This window comes from Hakea prostrata, chromosome 1 (genome assembly GCF_041222555.1).
Source record: "Hakea prostrata isolate BN-2017 chromosome 1, UWA_Hpros_2, whole genome shotgun sequence".
Taxonomy (NCBI): Eukaryota; Viridiplantae; Streptophyta; class Magnoliopsida; order Proteales; family Proteaceae; genus Hakea; species Hakea prostrata.
Window position 1 is genome coordinate 4,474,888 of NC_142600.1, and position 21,756 is coordinate 4,496,643.

A 21,756-nucleotide genomic window follows, 5' to 3' on the forward strand; every position below is an offset into this window, starting at 1 on the left:
TCTACACTGTCAGATTGAGATCTTAGTCAAGATTTTGATTTCGACCATTAAGACTGAAGCAAGGTCCTAAAAAACCATTTCCACAGCCTGTGCGGAAAGCTTCTCTAGTAAATAAAATTGAGTGCATCCAGCAAGGCCAAAAATGCCCACATTTCACTTTCAGAACAAGGGTGGCTCTCAAGTCTCAACTACCTAGAGATGAAGGCAGCGGGTATACTTTTTAAGAGCCCCCAACTCTGAGTTTCTACCCAAACGACACTGGCAAGGCCCAGGAACAGCACTACGTCTTGAATCAGAAAGGGCATTAGCTGAACCATCTGTTCTGGAAACAAGATTGGAGTACTTGGGAATTGACCTTATCTTGCCCGATTGATCTAATCTAATATACAACCAAGTTTACTGGAGTAATTTGCATCAGGTCTTTTATTCTAATGAACGCTCATTCACTTAGCTGAATCAGAAGGTCGTCCCTTAGACGGTCTCTTCTGAGATTGCAGATGCATGTGTTTAGTATTGTTTGATAAATGGAATTGGCCTGGGAGGGAATAAGCCTTGAACCAATTTATTAGTAAATAAGTAAACAGCAATAGATCAGTAGCACCTGCACCGGCATGGACCAGCGAGAGCGCATGAACAGCAAAAACAGAGTCCTGTGTCTGGACATGTGAACCACACAACCGGTTAGTCCTTCCCACAAGTAAATAAATAAACAAGGGGAACGGTCACAATATAGTAGAAATGTGAATAGAAACATCATTAATACCAAAAGATGATGGAAAGATAAATAGTTGAGCCTAGAGATTGGAATTCCTTCAGTCAATCCCCAATGAATGGCAGTAGTACCCTTTTAATTCGAGTGCCAATTCAACTCTTTAACTTGGATCAAAATGCTTAAGCCTCTGAAATGGTTTCTGTTCATCTTATCATGCAACATTTTTATTATGTAAAACCAAGAATTAGGGACTATGGATACAACAACTCCACCTGCTAATCCACACACAGGAAAGTAACCAGGATACATTTCCTTTTTTCTTTTTTCCTTCCTCAAAGTAAACATTTTATTGACAATATCTAAACAATGCACTCAATTCAGGGGGAGCAGTTGCTCTTCTATGTCAGATATCGATTTTGAGTTAAACAACCCACACCCACCTCACCTCACCTCCCCGTTGGAGCCAAGAAAGGGAGAGGTTTTGAATATCCCTCCGCATCCAGAATCAAAAGGAAAAACTGGAAGATTCAGTACAACAGTGGACGTGATAATACTAGAGTGCAAGCAGGGAGAGCAAAATTCAATATGTAAGGCTCAAGGAAGTAGCGTAAGATTGAAGAAGAGACAGTGCTTGCTCTGTGATAGCCCTGTTCCTTGCTCGTCTCACCCAATCACCAACAATTCCCTCTGCTTGGCTGCCACGGACTCCTAGCTCAAGGGCTTCTGCTGCTTCTGCAAGCTTACCTTCAGCTAAGAAGCTCTCAACTCTACTAATAATGGACTCAATTCCATCACCAGATTCGTCTTCTTTCACCTGTTTTTGTGAGTGTGTGTGCACAAGACAGAGGTGTGCATCATCAGTGGGTATTGGTTCACCTTAAGATGCATAATATTATGCAGAGGATTTATAAAAACTCTAGAACATAAGTACCTTCAACCAAGATGCAACATGAGCTAAAGAATGAGTCAAGATGCCACCACCACCTGACGGAATAAAGCTGTAATGGCGCAGCAAACCTTTCAAGTTATCAAACTGCAAGAAGAACTTGATTTCAGAAAGATGACAACTTCTGGCTATATGGAGTAGGCAACTTTATGCATTTGATAATTTTTATTAACTAGTAAAATTGATATTTGAAGATATTCCCACACAAGTAGACACAAAGTAGCACTATTTATTGCTTTAGCAAATCAGGATTAGAGTGTCTGATCCACCAATGGGATTGAATGATCCACAATGGATACCATGGTTTTCAAAGCATCCGCCTAGGCGGCAAGAGGGTTTTTTCAACCGCCTTGTTTTGAACCGCTTAACTGATGTGCTGTTTTTTTACCATTTTTTTGCCTAGGCTACCGATTTGTTGCCTTATTGCCTCCTAGACGCTAAAGCAACCACTTTTTTGACACTTTGTACATAATATTTTTTAAATCAAAATTTATTCGACAAAGCAGTGTATAAATTTCATAGTTAGTCATTCTATGTCTGTCGGCAACAGAATGTGAAGCATGAGCCATACTCAACATCGAGAATCAAGGAATCATTAAATGGACAGTGACTTGGAAATCGGAATAATGAGATCTTTTTTTGGGGATGAAAATGTGATTATTGAATGTTTGTTAGCTTATTCTAGAAAGTAGTTGTATTAAAAAGTAGTTAAAAAATAATTATATTGAAATTTTTTGACCCCAACCGCTTTGGTCGCCTTATTGCCGTCTAAGCGCCACTTTGTCGTCTAATCGCCTAGGCGGAGCCCCAACCACTTTGGTTGCCTTGCCGCCTTGACAACCATGGTGAATACTGATCCATAATACTGATATTGGAGACTTCTATGCTTAGAGCTTTATTGAGGATAACTATGGGAATCTTGGACATATGGAGAGAGTGCAAATACATAGTCACAAAAAGGCTTTCAATTATTGGCCTCTTCCAGCTTTTTAAATAATGACCAAACAATGAAGACTCCAGAACTGCATGCGTATTGCATTTTTTTTTTTGGGGGGGGGGGGGGGGGAGAGAGAATGCCAAACCCACCTAGGCTGATCCACCTGAACCCAGAATGGTAGAATGACCACAAAAGCAGGCTATTATTGAATTTGTCCCATTAGCTCAATTGTTAAATGGGCTGGGCTCAGGCATGATACCTGAACTCAATGGGCTAGGGACGCTAGTCTACTAACTGTTCCTGATTCCCATGTTACCCACCAATAGCCTGGTCAATGCTGCTCAAATACATTTTCTATATACCAGAAAACTAAAATTTGATAACTAAATTCTCAGGAGCTGGACATACAGTCTGAGACACCAGAGCCCAACCTGGGGACCCTGCCAAAGTGCCACCCACCGTAATCGCAAATGACTATCTAAATTGATTCATTCTGCTCTGTGTTTGTGAGAGAGAGAGAGAGAGATGGAACAAGCTGGTTGTTTGTGTGTGTACTGTTAGCTCGATTATTAAATGGGCTGGGCTTACACAGAGAGAGAGAGAGAGAGAGAGAGAGAGATGAACAAGCAGGTTGTTTGTGTGTCCTGTTAGCTAGATTATTAAATGGGCTAGGCTCAGACAGGGACCCCAAATTACCAGCATATGTATAATAAGCAGGTTGCTACTGAGTTTGTGCTGTAAGCTCACCTATTTAATAGGCTGAGCACAGGCACAGTCTGTAAACTCTGAATTGTGTGGAATAAGCAGGTTCTCACTGAGTATGTGCTGTAGCTTCGGCATTGAATGGGCTACAAGCAGGCATGATAACAAACAGGTTGTCACTGAGCTTGTCCTGTGAACTGGATTATTAAGTGGGCTGGTCTCAGGCATGGGGGTGTGTAAAAGAGAGAGAGAGTGTGTTCGCAGAATAAGCAGGTTGTTACTGAGATTGTGCTGTTAGCTTAATTATTAAAATGAGCTGTGGTCATGCATGGTAATAAGCAGGTTGTTACTGTGTACTGTTGGCCTTGTATGTAGTATGGCTTTAAACAGAGCTAACTGGAAGGCAAGAATCCATGTAGCCGACCCCCGACCCCATTTAGTTGGGAAAACGGCTTCTTGCTGCTGTTGTTACTGGGTACTGTTGGCTCAATTATTAAAAGAGCTGGGCTCAGGTGTGGGTGGGTGGGTGGGTATGTGTATGAAAGAGAGAAATGATGTATGCATGTCATAGACAAGTACAATGTAACTGAGTCTGTCCCAGTAGCTCAATCATTTATGGGCTGGGCTGGGCTGGCCTCAGGCACCATAAAAGCAGGTTAATATTGAGTTTGTCTTGTTATTTTGTGTGTGGATTGATGGGTGTGCATGGGAAAGGAGTGATTGAGATCTAACCACCTTAAATTAAGGACTTCCATAAACAATAAATAAAATCTGAATCGTGGAGGGTTTAGAAACCAGTGAACCAAAGTTAATTGACCCCCCCCCCCCCACCCCCACCCAAAAAAAAAAAGGGCCCAACACCTAGGCCCAAAAAAGCCCAATCTAGAGCTGGTCAAATACCCCAGGGGCATTTTTCCCATTTTCCCAACCTTTTTGGGTTCAATATGGGAAGTTGGAATCCCCTGATTCCAAGGGCTATGGATCTACCTTTTTTTTTTTTTTTTTTTTTTTTTTTTTTTTTTAATTTGGATTAGTATTTTGTGGGTTATGGTCCATTTTAAATTCTTATTTGAGTTGCGGATAAGATAAGACTCTTTCCTATCTTTTAAGAGTTTCCTTTTGATTAGAGTTTGTCTTTGGGTTTTTGTCCTTTATTGGGACTCTAATCTGATTTAAGAGTCCCAATTAAAGTGTCTAGTTGTTTCTTATCTGGGTAGAGTTAGTTGGATGGACCCAAGTTGAAGTCAGTTAGGAGTAGAGTTTGATTTGATTCCAAAGATTATAAAGGCTATAAATAGCTTAGAATTCTATGTAATTTTCAGTTTTGGATTGAATGAAAAGTTACTGAGTAAGGGACCTGGGTTCCTGTTTTGAGGGGACCTCAGCGGATTTTAGAAGATTTTCTTCAAAATCCAGCATCATTCAAGTTCCAGCAGGTTTCTTCAAGCTTTTGAATTCTGTTCTGCAATTTCCAGCAAGTTTTCACAAGCTACAGCCATCAAATGACAGTCTCTAATCAATCCCAGGTCAGTCCAGTCGCCTCCCAACCCCATCGCAGCCCCTTCCTAACCCCTCCCTCTTCTTCTAGACCACCCAAAAGCTTCTCTTCGCCTCCCCATCTACTTTTAATTTTCCAGAATTTTTCTGGAATTTTGACTTTTTCTTAGACCTAAAATTCAAGGTCAGATCTACAGCAATCTAACCGTTAGATCTGTCCCAGACTTTAGGAACATCATCCCCCCAACCTTGGTGACCATCCTAATTTCAACCCAATCGGACCAAGCCCTAACCCTAACAGAGAATCCTAAGCCAAGTAAGAAACCTAGTTTGAACCGTAGCCTTAGAGGATTAATTCTGAAGTTTGTAAAACAACAAAATCTGAGTTAGTTCTAGCCTAACCGAACCCTTGACTCATTCCATACTCAACCTTAGAAGCCTTAAAACACCCAAACCCTCTAGTTTCCGAAAAGTTTTGTTAAAATTTCAGATCTGAGTTCACATCAAGGAACGACCTTTCGTTGGTTTCGCCCAGTTCGCTACCCAGCGAAAGGGCGAATATCGCCAAATCTCGGCGATATTTCGCCCAAGTTGCCATTCAAAGTTTTAAAAATGAAAACCATAAGTGTCAACATCAATCGGTGTCAGTTCTTCCATTACTATTTATAAATTAATATAAAATTTGAAAATATCCTGCAAAACATCACATTCAGTTAGTATTCACCTTTATAAAAAAAATATATTTTTTTAATAATCCCATGGTTCTCCTTGAACCACGTGTGGCTGAATTCCAAATATCAAAAAAAGTTACAACTTCATCTTCTAAGCAAGGAACTTTTTTTGACCGAAGTTCGGTGATTTTGCCCCCTGGCGAACCTAAACCAGGGGGCGAAACGATATTGTTTAAATATCGCCGGAAAATCGAATCAACGAAAATCGCCGACGATTTTCCGGCGAATCAAACGAAAATAGCCGGGTTGAAGGAGAAGAAGAAGAAGAAGAAAGAAAGAAAGAAAGAAAGAAAGAAAGAAAGAAAGAGAGAATGGAAGAACTGCTCCGGTGATTAGCACTTTGTCCTGCTCTGGTGAGTTGGCGAGAAACAGACCGCTGCACCTGCAAGAAATCACCGAAGATGATGATGAATGAAGTGAGAACTTAGAAGATGAAGTTTTAACTTTTTTTTGATATTTGCAATTCAGCCACACGTGGTTCAAGGAGAACCATGGGATTATTAAAAAATATATATTTTTTATAAAGATAAAGGTGAATATTGACTGAGTGTGATGTTTTGCAGGATATTTTCAAATTTTATATTAATTTATAAATAGTAATGGAAGAACTGACACCGATTGATGTTGACACTTATGGTTTTCATTTTTAAAACTTTGAATGGCAACTTGGGCGCTTGATTCTAAGTTCTCACTTCATTCATCATCATCTTCGGTGATTTCTTGCAAGTGCAGCGGTCTGCTTCTTGCCAACTCGCCGGAGCACGACAAAGTGCTAATCACCGGAGCAGTTCTTCCATTCTTCCATTTGTTTCTTTCTCTTTCTTTCTTTCTTTCTTTCTTTCTTTCTTTCTTCTTCTTCTTCTTCTTCAACTTGGCTATTTTCATTTGATTCGCCAGAAAATCTATGAATTTCCGGCGATTTTCACTGATTCGCCAGTGACAATTTTCCGGCAATATTTAAACAATATCGTTTCGCCCCCTGGTTTCGGTTTGCCAGGGGGCGAAATCACCAAATTTCGGTGATATTTCGACGAAATTCGGCGAAAAAAAGTTCCTTGGTTCACATTACAGCAGGGTGGTTTTAGAGTAATAAAATACCCTATAAAACCTAGGAAAACCATTTTCTTTTGCTGGAAATTCCTGGGCAGCCCTTAGATTTAGGAAAATTCCAGTACTACCCGTAACCGTAAATCTGGGTTTACATCAACCAGATTCAAGAGAGAGAAAATCGACTGGGCCAATCAAATGTCCATATGAGGCCAAACTCTGATCAAATGTCTCTATTGCACTAAGAAGCAGTCTGCAAGATTTTGCTTAAACTAGAAGGATGAATTCAAAATTACAAGAATCCTTGTTGAGGCAGGAATATCTATTTCTGCATAATCAATTAGCACCATTGAAGATTTAATGCAAAGATCAATTGAGGCTCAAATCACAGATTAATTGACACCAGAAAGAAGATCAGGTTACCCAGCAACTAGCATAGGTTAAGACCAAAGAGAACAGCATATAAGAAAACCAGAGTTTTAGGAGAATGTAAATTTCAGAATTCAAATCTGATTCAGTAATAACTTTAGTTATCTGCTTGAGTAGAAGAATGTGACTTGAAAACATAATTTAGATCCAATGGACAGATTTGCAAATCAGGAGTCTTGCTATAAACAATGAAACTGGTTATCAGAAGGTCTAATATGAATTATACCTATAACATAGATGAATCCAAGTTTCACGTTCTTTTAAGTTTTCTTTTCTGAAACAATGCTAGACAGAAAACTACAAATCATGTGACATATCAGAGCCCTGGTCCCTTATAGAACTAAGACAAACATTCTAGGATGTATTAGCAATGCTACAAGTTATGACCACAGCATACCATGGATCTTTTGGCATCGAAGTCCAGTGCAAACTACTAATTGAGCATTGTCAAAGCATTGAAATATTAAGATGAAAGCAGTGCAGACTAAAAATTCTGTAGGACTGTGACTGATTAATAGTTAAAACAACAGAAATAAGTAAAGTATAAAACCACATTAAAGAATGCAGAAATTTGGCAGTGAAAACAGATGAGGTGAATATAATGATTATAGATTAAGAATCACATATACTTTAGCCATGAGAAGCTGCCAATAACTTGCCTTCTCATTCAATTGCAATTGAGTATCGGCTCCGGACTTCAGAGTTTCCTCTGGGAGAGATGAAAGGACCAAACCTATAAGTGAATCTCTGTCAATGCCTTCTATATAATCATGCAAAACATTTATTTCAGCCTGAATTGGCAACCCTTTAGCTAGTGCGTCTTCCAATGCAAGTGCACCCTGCAAGATCCCAAAGTTAATGCTAGGTTGCACCAAATAATTACAATGTCTCAAGAGTACCTAACATGTGCATAACCTCCATATATTTGTTATATACTTAGTAATCATACATCTCAAATGTAATTTTTTCCTATACATTAAAACCGAGGGGACTGGAATGCAGAAAAAGATTTTAGACCCAAATTTGGAATTACTTGGAGTTTGCACATGCTATGTTAGGCATTGTTACAAAAGTAACTTGCTAAGGTTTAAAATTTTCACTCCATTTCCCCTCATTTCCCTTTCAACCAGATGGAGCCAATAGGACAAACAAGGTAGGACATTTACCAGGGCAAGCTTGTGAACAGACTGAGTCTGGCGAGCCTCTTCAGACCGAGCATAAAAAGCCATGCATAAAGCATTTATCTGATGCAAAGAAATAATTAATTAATTAATTAATTGAAGGAAGATCTAGCTGAATTAATTTAGTTTCTACATACAACTTAAGATGATCATATGACACAAAACAACTAAACAAGTGAAGAATAGCCAAGTGCACTAAGCATACGTGGTACCACAAGCAGCATGAGGAACTCAAGAGTAGCCTCAAATATAGTGGTTAACGATCAACTCAAAGGCAGTCAAATCCTAATAGGGTGGAACAAATGGGATGAAGACATTGAAGAATATCAGCAAAATATCAAGGGTCAGAAACTAAGGGGTTATATCCCACAGTTAATCGCATAGAAAGGACGTATGCAGGTAAGATGTGTCTCGTGCTTGTGTAGAAGCCATACATGCAAATTTGCTTCTGCCATTTTTTCAATCTGTGATGCTTTCTCACTTGCAATAGCTGCAGCTAGTTCAGCTTTTGCCAAGTCTTGAACATTCTTCAGTTGTGATTCTGCTTCCTTTTCCTGCAGACAAGATATAATAGTAATTCAAATTAGTGATCTGAAGCCATTGAACTGTGCAGCAATAGCAAAGCTGTAGAAAAAATACCACACCTTGCGTTCCAGTTCCATCTTAAGCTTCTCTTCGGTTTTTTCTTGAAGTGACCTGATATTAGCTAGATTCTTTGCTTTTTCTTTGTTTAACTCCTGAAAGATAAAATACAGTGGATAAAGCAAGTGATCAAATATGCTGACCATTACTGTTATACTGCATAACGGGCATTGTAATAAAAACTTGTGAAGGTTCTGATTGCCTCTACACAGCAGCTCCTGCGATTTTGAAAGTGGTTTAAAGGTGATAAAAGGAAACAACCAACCCTTAATATGGTTACTCAAGACAATCTGAACCCAGCTCACGCAGCACTTTAATGGGCCGACACCGAGGTGCCAAACCTTACAATCGATGTGCACTCTTAGGGAAACCTTAATATCCTTAATATAGTGAAATTTTTTGAGAAGAACCACTGATCTAGACATGGCAAGATACTAGATGAAGGTGATCATGATGGCGGCACTCAGACAGTGTAGGTCACCATGCACACAACTAGAAATAGGACAGATTTTGCCTATTCATGCTAACATACCTCACTGTTACCAGATGGACAAGGAGCCACTATAACTATTATTTCCTTAAGAAGCAGTGCATCCATCCATTTTTTCTCTCCCCCTTCTTTCCATTCAACTTTTTTTAACCAGTACCTCATAGATGTAGTTTACATAATACAGTGGTGGAAAGAATAGGGTAACAGATTAAAATTGAACGAGACTTGCAAATTCATTCAAAATACAAAGGACGTAAAGTAGACATAACAGAAACTGGATCTCAAGCATTAAGAAAATAATAAATAATAATAAAAGGAAAAATGGGTGAACATCTCGTTTTTTCTATTTTTTTCTAGAATTAGAGAAATAAGATAATACATGAAAAACAAAAGCATTCTCTCAAGCATGGCTATCAAATCATCGCCTAGGCAGCAAGACATAAGATGCCCACATTGGTGTCCTAGGCTGGACACTTTGCCTTGGTGATGCCTTGGATGGACCATTTGTTGTAAGGCTATTCTTTTTTCTTTGTTTCTTTGTTTCTTTTCTTTTCTTTTCTATGTAAGTGAAGCTTTTTCTGCTTCTTTTTATCATATTCTATTATGCTCTTAGCTTCTCTATAAATATGCTTGTAATATATCCAATTATTTGTTTATTACATGTTCATTTCCCCATATTAGGTTATTACCAGCATAATTATATCAGCCAACTAAAAACTCTTGTAGGGGCAGTCTGGTTAAGCCATACTAATACAACAAGCTTTTGGGATCCAGTTGAACCAAGTTTGACAGTCCAGGAAGGTCCGGACTTCCAGAACAAACATGAAAACTTGTAAATTTAAGCAGATCTATACTTCTGAACATATTACTAATGTGAAACCTCTTTTCCTTCTATTTTATTTTTTCCACAGGTGGGCGGGGGATGTTGTAGACACTTATTTTAACATAGTAAAATTGGTAAAAGAAGCAAGAGTGTACTGGAATAAAAAAACACCATCAAGAATCAACTGAGCTGATGAACATGGATGAAGAAGTAGAAGAGCTTAAAAGAAAAGAAATGAAGGTAAACATTATCCATACAACCTTATCCAATATAGCTGCCTCTTCAGCATACATAAGCTCCCTGGCACGTGCATCCTTCAGTTCTTTCTCATATTTTTCCTAAAACACATAATAAAATTGGGAAGAACCGAAGAAATAAAAAAAAGTAAAACATCCATTATTTATCAAAGGAAAAGGAATTTAACATCGATGGGAATATCCTCGTATAGAAGCTAAATCATATTTGGAATTATTCAATTTAATAAGCTGTATATCAAACCTTTAACATCCTTTTTTCTTCAGCAAAAACACGTGCATCCAACTCAGCTTGTGTTTTCTCAGCAGCATGAATAGCTTGTAAAAAATCAAGAACCAACTTTCCATCCTCAGATATATAAGCAGTCTTCAGATCATCACTCGTCCCTGATGAAGTCTTTAGTTAAGGAAATAGTTTGTTAGATCTACGAGGGATGCCAAGTATATGCATGAGCTACAATAGAGGATGCAAGCAACATGGTGAAAGCTCTTTCAACAAACTAACCTCTTTTCTGCGGGGTAGTTCATCATAACCCTCTCCACTCAAGGAAATCTCAGGTCTTTCAACATCCTTTTCAAGTAGAAAATATTCGTCCAGAAGGGGTCTTGCTGACTTGGAATCTTTATTTGGTTCATCCTGTAGGAAAGGGGAAAATTAATATTAATGAAATTGCTTCAAGCAGAAACCAATAAATAACTCTGCAAACACTGAGCAGAAGTTTGAAATTGATCCACTCAATAAGAGAAACAACTTAAGATAAAATAAAACACATAAGCCTCCAAGCTACTCCAAGACCAACTTTAGACTGGTAAGCCTTGAGTTTGGTCCGAATTCATTCATTAAATCCTATAACAATACAATTTGAACCCAAAAAAATGTAGATCACATGGTGAGTGGCATTTTAGCTGGAATTGCTTGAGTATCTGGAATCATAAAGACTTGGTCACTGAGTCTTAGGACTGCTTATAATTCCTACAATTCATAGGATTATTAAAGATGGACATTGAGTTGACTAAGTAGAGATTAGTCAAACTCGGTCAGAGGGAAAGAAACTCGTTCATTTCATTTCATCTGTCAATCGGCCTGGAATGCAGTTAGGAAGCATCACATGTTGGTGAGTTGCAATAGTATTATCTGGAGAAAACGTGCACTTCTCAAGCATTCTTGCTTTGAATGGAAACAGAATAGTGAGTCTCAAATGGAGAGAACATGAGAAACATAATATTTATCTAATTCCAAGATGTGAATTGTCACCACGATTATGGAAGCTCACATTTTCCTTCTTTTCCTCTATCAGTATGAATTTTGAGTTAATTTTCTGTGTTTTTTTAAGCAGCAGTGGGCATCACTTGATTCTGAACAAAATCTGCTATCACAGTGGAAAAGAAAATTTGCCGTTCTTTCATCCAGGGATATCAGGTTGACTCTTATTCCTTATCCCCTGTGGCATGAAGAAAATCAAAGGTGTTTTGAGAATGCAGCAAGGCAAGGGGAAGATGTTGTGAAGTTAATTAACTAAAGATGTTTCATCAGTGAATCATCGCAGAATTTGAGAATTTCTTCAGTCAGGATCACATGTGTGCAAGACTGATGGAAATTAGAATTTAGAACTGTCCGTAGCTCCAACAGAGATATCAGAAGTTTGTTGGTTGCTCCAACGGAGACAGCAGATTTGAGTTGAAGCTATTTTCAAGCCTTCTCTTCCCTAAAACATAAAACATAGATATCTCCTTCAACATGACATAGAATCTGATCCTGTTTGTTACCTCTATTTCTCTGCTTCAAAGCTTCAGATGGAGGCAATTTGAAGAGGTTTTGGGAGAGACTTTGATTTTTGTGTTTTTGTAATTGCTTTTGGTTGTCATTCATTTAATGGAAATGTCTATGCTGGAACCCCTGAACGAGCTTCCAAACAATATTTATATGGCTTCCAGTTAATGGTTAGGCATTAAAATATATGCATAATTAGATTTAATCTATTTCAAATTTCTATAATTTTATGCAATTTTTTAATTCATCTGCGGAATAATTTGAACATACAATTCATCGTTCAAATCCTGATTTGAGTCAACACCATCTTATTAGGATGCCCTGTTTCAATCTGATGTGAACAATTATGACGGGTAACACTATTTTATTAGGAAATTGGTGCAGGAGACAGGAGATAAATTCTGTGGGTACTTGGGCTCAATGTTTGAAGAAATGGAAAACATAAAAAATGCAAAACCACTACTCACACTAAGCCGAGACACGAACTGGTCCAAAAACCAGTAAAGACCATATCTGACAAGTTAGGATTCAGGAATTGTTCTGAAGGCGTAAAATGTGAAAAGATATGTTTGGTTAATTGTGAATTCATTAAAAAAAAGGCTTGATATAAAATTTGGATTAATTTGCAAACTATTTGGTTCCCCATAAAAAAATTGAGTGAACAATTCAGATGTTAATTTTTCATATTTGTTGTATCTAATTCACCAGTCTCAGTATTCTTATGACTCTGTTTTTCATTGAAGATGTGGACTGCATCCAGCCCAATGACATTTATTGTTGTTCGTTTGCTTGCATGGTTGTTCTAATAGTATATTATAATTTTGTCAATTAGGCCAAAAATTATTTGCATGCAACCAAAAAGCAAAATTAGTTTCCCACAATAGCAATTTCTAGTCTCAAGATTTCAACATTACCTATATTTTTATAAATCCAAACCAAAAACACTTCTCTATTCATTTGGCATTTTCCTCATGCTCAGGATTTTTTTAACAAGGTTGGTCAGTCAAGATAAAAACCACATATCCGTAAGCTCTACTACACTCCTATACAGACACCACCTGGATCCAGTGCCTTGCCTACTTTCATTCTCCTTAAAAGTTCCTTTACTTTCAAAACTCCATTTAGATATCTACAACATGAGGTGTTTTGATGAGCAGTGCAGTCACTCAGTTGAAGTGTCTTCATTTAGTAAGGTATTCTTTCCTTAATATCCCCAACACATATTAAATTGTATAATCCTCACAGTTAATGCCTAAAACCTGGTCAAAATCTCTACACTTCCTTCTTCTCCCCAAACTAACAGATATTTTCCGCCATCACGTCTCACTGTGCAGAGCAAGACTCTTTCAAGTTTGGAACATCTAATTCAAACGGATGTCTTAAATCTAACGACACACGGTGGACAAGCTGCAAGGGAGGGCTCTCTTAAGGCTCATCTACATATAGGGCCTTATCCAAGCAAGCAATTCAATTATTCTCTTCGTTTTAATGCGGTTGCTTGCACTTTTTTTGGGGGGTACTGGCATGTTCCTACATGTAATTGTGGCTACCATGTTTCTTACATAAAACTAACTAATTTGGTGAATAAAAAAAACTGAAAATTTACAACACAAGAAAGAAAATATGAGTGGGGAGGATAATGAGAAATATAGATCTAACTGACCACAACATTTACACAAAACAGATAAAAGGATATATACCTCTGGATTGTTGTTTAAGGAGAGCTGATGAGCTGGAGTTGTCCTAATCTCAGCTTCTTCATGCACTGCCTTTGTATTGGGAAAATTGGGTACACTGTCGTCTTTCTTGTTCTGTTCCTCGTTAGTTTCTGCGTGCGTAGCACCATTTCCAGTGTTTTTCAAATCAGAACTTTCTTCAACTGATACATCAGAATGGGGACTTTGACCATCAAATGTGACACTATCTTGATGAGAACTAGGTAAATCTTTCTCTTGAACAGGAACTGTATCCTCCACAGGTAAAACTTCCACTGTATCCTGGATCTTGTTTACATCTTCCTTAGTGCTTGGATTCTGAGCGATTGGAGGTTCCAGGTGAACATCATTGTTTTCCTCAATAGAACTGCTTGTCACGTGATTGTTTTTATGAACAATTTGTTCCCCTAAACTTTCAGTGCCCTTGGGAATTTTATCATCACCACCATACTTGAAGTCAATGGAAGAATGATCTTTGAAAATAAGTGGATCTAAATAGCCAGTTTGATAAGCTGCCATGAGAGCAGCACCAACTGCAATACTTCCAATTAGAACTTTTGAGATGTTACTCCCTGATTCAGGTGGTTTGCCCGTGGATCCAGAGCTTTGAGGTCCATTTTGTTGGGATGCAACTGATAAATCTTTTCTAGGAATAAGCCAAAATGGTTTCTGCTGGGGTAGGGAAGCACAAAAAGGCAAAATAACAAATTCTGCTAATAAATAAATTATTGTTTTCAACTATAGTTGCTAATTAATAAGAGCATATCGTACAAATATATTATTCTGAGGTTTCTATTGAGACAAATTAAATAAAAGCTGATACTTCAAGAAGGGGGAAAAAATAATTCTAGATATCTTTTAATTCCCACCAACAATTTAACCGCAATAGCAACACCATAAAATTCTCCATCTGTAAAGTTACTTGTGGCACCAGTGAAACCCTTATTGTAACTCAAGCAGTTCCTTTGTCAAACATTTCAGAAGAATCAGAACTAGGATTGCACAAAGTCCATCTAAAATCATATATCGATGCATACAAAATAAGAGGTCGACACACTTCAAAGTGATCTAAATTGAAAGAACAAATTGCTCTGGCACCCCAAAACAAAGGCTTTTAAACACTGACACCCCCACTTTATCTTTGAAAAGTAAAGACACCTGAAAGTTGGACTTTCATTGGACACATTAGTCCGATCTATTACTAAATGCCATTAAATCATCAGTAATTTTTTTTAAATCCCAAAACTACCCTTTGAATTGTATGAGATTACCTAAATATTCAATTTTGGTATGACACATGACCCAGAAAGATCCAACAATTGCAAGTAAAGAGCACATAAGGAATTGAAATTTTGCCACACGAGACTATTTTTTAAATTTACAAAAGGAGCCCAAGGGTAAGTTAAACATACAAACGAAGTTCTTATTTGATCTCTTTTTCTGATATTCTTCCTCCTTGTAATTGAACTGTTGGACCATTACCCCTCTGAAGAACTCGACGGCGCTGGTTCTGGGCTGGATCTGATGTGATAGTCCTTTGTCAAAAGTAATGTTTGAATCCTAGACCTTCTCGATCGTTCTAAAACGCACCCATATCTTTCTGTATACTTGGACTTCCTTCAGCTCTGCCTCCACTGGACAGCACTCAAAGAGAGGAAATGGGTCCATGCTCACATTAAGAGCTATGTTGTATCCGGTCCTAATATGATTCAAATCCATTCAGTTGGGTTTGTCTCCCTTCATTTACAGAAGGGTTTTGGATCTCAGGTTGTTGCTTCAACGTGTTCTCCTATTCGGCATTTTGGACAGCTTTCTTTCGATCCATTTTTCAGGCATAGATTCCATTCCTAGGTCTGTAGGAATTGAACAAAAAACGTTATCTACTTTCTTAGTCCATGTATCATAATTTAAGGGGATCCTGTTCATTGGTGGAAATTGATTGTCTGGATAAAAACATTATCTCAATTTCCTAGCAGCTTCAAGTTCTTTCTGCCAATCCTCAAAACTTGTTGCTGCAACTCATCAGCTTTGAAACTTCTCATTCTCAAGAAGCTATTTACCCTTGAAAATTTTCTTTAGAGATTCAGTTCTAAGCTCTCAGTGCAGAATCTACAGATCTACAATTCATAAATCTCCCACGATTTAGGTTTGAAACAACCCATGAAATTTCAATAGAGGACGAAGAAATGAAGAACTAGTCCCCATAGTTTCTTCCTCTCTGCCAACCAACCCTCAGTTTTGGTGTTAGATCAACAAAATGGAGGAAGAAGATGACAGCCACTCCCGTCCACTTTGCACCGCCATCATAGTTTCTTCCTCTCTGCCATCCAACCCTCAGTTTTGGTGTCTTCAGATCAACAAAATGGAGGAAGAAGATGACAACCACTCCATCAACTTTGCATCACCATTGGCCATCGCTGACGGGATTTTTTTGTTTGTTTGTTTAGTTTCCATGTACAATCCTCTGAACCTAAACCTAGACCGCTTTTCAAAACATCAATGGGCCTCCTTTGTAAATTTAAAACTATAATGCCCATGAAGTAAGAGGACATCACACTCGCAACATCCCATTGTACATGACGGTATAATGGTTCATTACAACTGTTATTCCCAGGTTGACACTGAGAGGAGGGTGAATCAAGGTCACAAAATAACTGTTCCAATTCCTGCAAATACTTAGCATACAGTCATGTACACACCCCAGCCAGATTCAAAGACTCTACCAAATGTGTACACCCATCCTGCAGACAACACATTTCACAAACAACTGAAAAAGAATTGGATGGATTTTTGGCCCTTTTTGGGAAGACAACTTCTAGTTTATTTGCATGGGATGGATAGAATCTGAAAATGTTTTGGATGCCTTGATATATTGCCTACGTCTAGTTTAGATCATGCACAACTTTCCCACTACCCGATAAAATGTTTGACGTAATAAGGAATTCTTGATCTATTACCCAAACCAAGGAAACATGGATGGCCGCTAAGCATCACTCCTTTTTTGGTGGACATCTTTAAGTAGTACTATGAGTATTAGTCTCTTGTTTTAAACATCCAGGCCTGCTAACACTTTTGACTCATATGGCTTTAGGGGTATCTCAAGGTAGCAACAAGAAAATATGGCTTAATGGAAAACTATGTGATCTATGTACTTGCAGTATCTAATTAATAGACTTTCTACCTTTTATTTAAAAAATAAAGTAAATAAATAAAACACTTCACAAACAAGAAGGAACAAACATTCAACAAACACAAGATATACGTGGTTTGACAAGTTGCCTACATCTACAGAGTAATGCATTAATAAGGTTTTTTATTTACTCAATACTCTCCTACTAAAAATTTAATCACTACAGTGACCAAAGAGCACACACTCTCAACACATGGAGCACCCACTCCAATATAAAACCTTGCACCCACAAAAAAATGAGGCTACAATCTCAAACAACTTATATGAAACAAGCACCCATTTGAAAGGTACTAACCAAATAAGGAAAATTACAATAGAAAAGCTCACTCACTTTCTTTAATATTTTCGTCAACTCATGCCTTCGAGCTTCTTCACCACACAAACTTTCCTTCTAGGCTTCTTCTCCACCTTTTTCCTTGTCTCCACATGCTAAAATCACCAAAACCTTATTCTATCTCGTTCAAAATCGAGTTTTACAAGAGAAAGAATGTGAATGTAAAGGAACCATAGATTGTCTTCTAGATGACGTCCAAATAAAATCTAGCATTCAAAATACCATATAATGAGTAATATGATTCAGTACACCTCGGGGATATAAAGCATGATATGAAACATTCCATCTGAAATAATCCTGCTTAATTCAAGGTGCTCTAATGTGATTTAAGAAATTCAATGGCCCAAATTTGACCCACCACTTAAAGCAGCTTATCCAATGGTTTTGAATGCCAGATTCTATAATGAAACCCTGAATCTAGGGCTTAGGGTGCTGGGTAATTTCCTTGGATTCTTAGGGTTGCCCAAGAATTCTAGCAAAAGGGGAAGAATGTTTAGGGTTTAGGGATACTCTCAAGGCTCTAAAACTCTGTTTTAGGATGTGGTTCAGAATTGAACTTCAGAACTTAGGGTTTATGAAAGTTAAAATTCTGCAGAATTTCTTAGAGAAGAAGACAAAGTGCAGAATTCTTCAAGGGAAGAAGGCAAAGAGAAACTGTAGGGTGGGGGAAGGTGGAGAAGGGACTACCGGGGTTGTGGAAGGTAGGGGAGGTATAGGGGAAGTCTTAGGGGCTTACAAGTGCTGCTAAACAGATGCGGCAGCAAGGTCAGGGGGTGGGGAATGGTGCGCAGGTCAGGGAAGGGGCTGGGGTATGGAGTGTGATGGCCTAAGGGAGGTGGGGAAGGGGGAAGCAGTGGGGAGCTTCTGTACTTGTCAACTGAGGAGGCTTGGTGGAACTACTGCTTGAAAGCTTGAAGAAGAAGAGGAGGGGAATGAAGAATTGCAGAAACACTATCTCAAACCCAACTGCAGGTCACCCCTAGGGATCCCACGACTTCTATTAGGTCTATTCTTCAAATCATAATTTTATTCATCAATCAAAACTGATAATTACAATGCAAGAACAAGCTATTTATAGCCTAAAAATAAAAGACTGACTCTAACTGGGGTTGGGAATCCCTAATAGATAAGGTTCCCAACTCTTTCACCAAAACACTCAAAACAAAATCATATTACTATAAGGCCTCAACCCTTAGATTGGAATCTTGTTAAGACACTAAACTAAACAATTTCTAGAAAAAAACAACCTCTAAAAGATAAAAAAAAAACCCCCTTGGATAAGGAATCTTATCTTATTCCAACTAACTAATTTCTATGGACTTGAACACTTCATAGTTCAAAATTGACTAACCCAAATAGAAAAACAAAAGTAGAACCATGACCCTTGGATCGAGAGGATTCTATCAAGCTCCATATTAAGCCCCAACAGGGGATCTGAAAAATGACCAAAATGCCCTTGGAGTTATTCGGCCAGCTTTAGGAAGATTCATTGGGTCTGGATTTTTGGGCCCAATTTTAGGGGGCCAGAACCTCGTTACATCATTCTATCTGGATGTCATCCAGAAAAAATAATCGGACAATTCTTGTACTCACCTTCTTTCTCTTGTGAAACTCGATTTTAAGTGAAAAAGAAAAAGGTTTTTGGCGATTTTGGCGTGTGAAAACAAGGAAAACCAAGAGAAGAAGCCTAAAAGCAAGATTTGTATGGAGAAGAAGCCTAGAGGTATAAGTTGGTAAAAATATTGAAGAAAGTACGTAAGTGTTTCTATCGTGATCATCTTTACTTTATTAGTATAACCTTTCAAGTGGGTGCGTTGGAGAGTGTGGGTGGCCCTTTCGGGGGAAGGTGCATGTGTGAGTGTCCATGTTTGAATGTATTGAGAGTGGGTGCTCTTTGATCATTGTAACAATCAAATTTTTAGTAGGAGATTATTAAGTAGATATAAAGCCTATTAGGACATTACTCTGTGAATGTAGGCAACTTATCAAACCACACATATATTCTGTTTGTTGAATGTTTGTTCCTTCTTGGTTATGAAGTGTGTTGTCTACCAGATTGATGCACACACTTAGTGGAGCATTTGAGTCTGGCAAGGGTGTGTACACAACTGTGTGATAAATATTTGTAGGAATTAGAAGAGTTATTTTGTGACCTTGATTCACCCCCTCTCATTGTCAACCTGAGAATAATAACCCATTGGATCAACATCAACTCCTTAAAGTGGCGGGTCAAAGCTGACCCGTCAAATTTCTCAAGTCACTCAAATCAACTTGAGTTGAATAGGATTATTCAAACCAAATATTTCAAGATCATACTTTAACTCCGTGATGCACTGAATCATTTTACTTAATATACAACGCAACGTACCATATTACCTTGCTCCCGACCAACCTACAACCTTGCAATGGAATATTTTTTGCCTTAATATTTGAACTCTAAGCGCAAAAATCTCAAACCTTGAAACCGAATCTTTATGCTTGGCTTTCTCATAGTTGTTGGATTTGCACAATTCAAGCGTGGAATGACCAAAATAACCTTTATATTCCACATCACTCCTTAAGACTTGATTCTTCTATGAAAGAGATCGGCAAAACTCTTCTAAGTTATATTGTAACCCCTGTAGCAAAACAATACCACAGAGGGCAATTCTCTTTAATCTCCAAATTGTCTAGATTTATTTCCATATCGCGCATCCTAATGAGAAACACCATAACTCCTTCATTTGATGTCGAATCACAATCCGAAAAGTGTGTCAGAAAGAGACTTCACAAACTACCTTTGTTCAGTTCAAGTTGAACCTTAAAAGCAACTGTATGACCATCGAAAATTCATTGAATATGACTCATATGTAGTGACCTATGAAATTTGTCATACTAGGGAACCTTAACTTCACCTAAAACTCTCAAAGCTTCTCATAGGCACTCAACCATTAAATTGTGCTAATCACCCTCAAAAAACGTAGTAAATACCCAAAATCTTCTGAAACTATATACTTTCAGTCAAACAACATAGCGAATACCCAAAATCTTCTGAAGCTATATACTTTCAATACATGCCCATACACTCTTAGGACATACTACATTTTGGTTGTTAACAATGACAACACATGCAATCTCAGCCAATGGATCAATAACAACTATAAGACTATCTATTCTAACGGAAGTGGAAACCATGTGTTTTCCAAAGATAAAGTGGAGTGTTAGGGTTTAAAGGCCTCCATTTTGGGGCGTCCGAGCAATTTGCTCAAAATAAAAATATAGAAGATTATTTGGAAGCACAAAATGTAATTTCATATTCGGTAGAAGAGCACATGTAATCATATTCTCGGCATAAAACATCTTCTTAAGGCAATGCCTACGGTAAAAGTATGTTGTTGGGCATCTGTCCAATATGTTAAGGTGACCACGCAAGCAAAAAACATATGAACAATATTGGACGATATACAATAGAAACAATCCTGAGTTATACATGCCTGATTTGTAATCTGCCTAGGGATCCGCCTTACAGATCGGCTGCCAGAGAACTCTAAGATACACCTGTTAATGTCAAATTACATGTCACATTCTTCTTCTAGCAATGCTTCAATAGGGTAAGAGATAACTGATATTATTATCACTACAGAAAGCATTTTAGCAGAGTGGTTGTGAATCGAGGAATCCCCAACGAGTCTCAAAGGTAAGCAATGCAAATACCAAAATAAACTCGGTAACCTCCGTTTAAGAAAATTAAATATTGAAGTACGGAAGAAAATTCGGGAAATAAACCCTACAAGGCATCGGATTCGGCCAATACTTGAGAAGAGAAATAACGAATGGAGGGAAACTTTTATTGAATTGATGTGGACCAAACAATTGATACGTGAGCTTGCAATAAACTAAAGTATGGAGAAAACCAGAGAGAATTGTTCGTAATTCGTACTTTCGCATCATCGTCGATTGTTTAGTTGAAAGCAGAAGACGGAGAGAGTTCGGCAAGTCAAGCTGCTGCTCCTTTTGATTTATTGATGACTTCCCGCCATTGAAAACCTTTTTCCGAAGTTCGAACTTCCAATGTTGCAAACTTGCAGGTTCAACAGCGTTGCAGGAAAATCCCTCGCTTACGGCGAAGGGTTGTGGCAGGGAATTTTCATTTTCTACGCTCTACTCTTAGAAATGTCCTCTAGTCTCTACTGTAGAATACGGTAAGACAGAACTGCTGTTATTCATGGGCCTATACGAATGGTCCTGGGCCCCGACATATCTGATCGGCCCAGTAACTTTTTGGGCCACGATAGGTCTGTGACCTTGGGCCTGTCTAGTAGAGCACGATAACAAAGCCGACCTATATATTTGAGAAAGAGAAAAAGACTTAAAAG

General features: G+C 38.1%; 1 protein-coding gene across 2 annotated transcripts; it reads right to left on the reverse strand.

Annotated features, from left to right (window-relative positions):
• Positions 1-576: 576 nt before the first annotated feature.
• LOC149026831 (MICOS complex subunit) lies at positions 577-21,553 on the reverse strand. Of its 2 annotated transcripts, none has more exons than XM_089156523.1 (12): positions 21,321-21,553; positions 20,875-20,938; positions 13,863-14,549; positions 10,897-11,028; positions 10,636-10,788; positions 10,398-10,475; positions 8,827-8,919; positions 8,617-8,736; positions 8,168-8,245; positions 7,661-7,840; positions 1,644-1,745; positions 577-1,526 (listed from the first exon to the last, which is right to left on the reverse strand). In XM_089156523.1, exons 1-12 carry the CDS (start codon positions 21,329-21,331, stop codon positions 1,293-1,295), a joined length of 1,932 nt encoding a protein of 643 aa, XP_089012649.1. In that variant the 5' UTR covers positions 21,332-21,553; the 3' UTR covers positions 577-1,292. The 2 variants fall into 2 exon arrangements, with proteins under 2 accessions (XP_089012649.1, XP_089012654.1); XM_089156528.1 differs by having other exon boundaries at positions 580-1,526; positions 13,863-14,546.
• Positions 21,554-21,756: the final 203 nt, after the last annotated feature.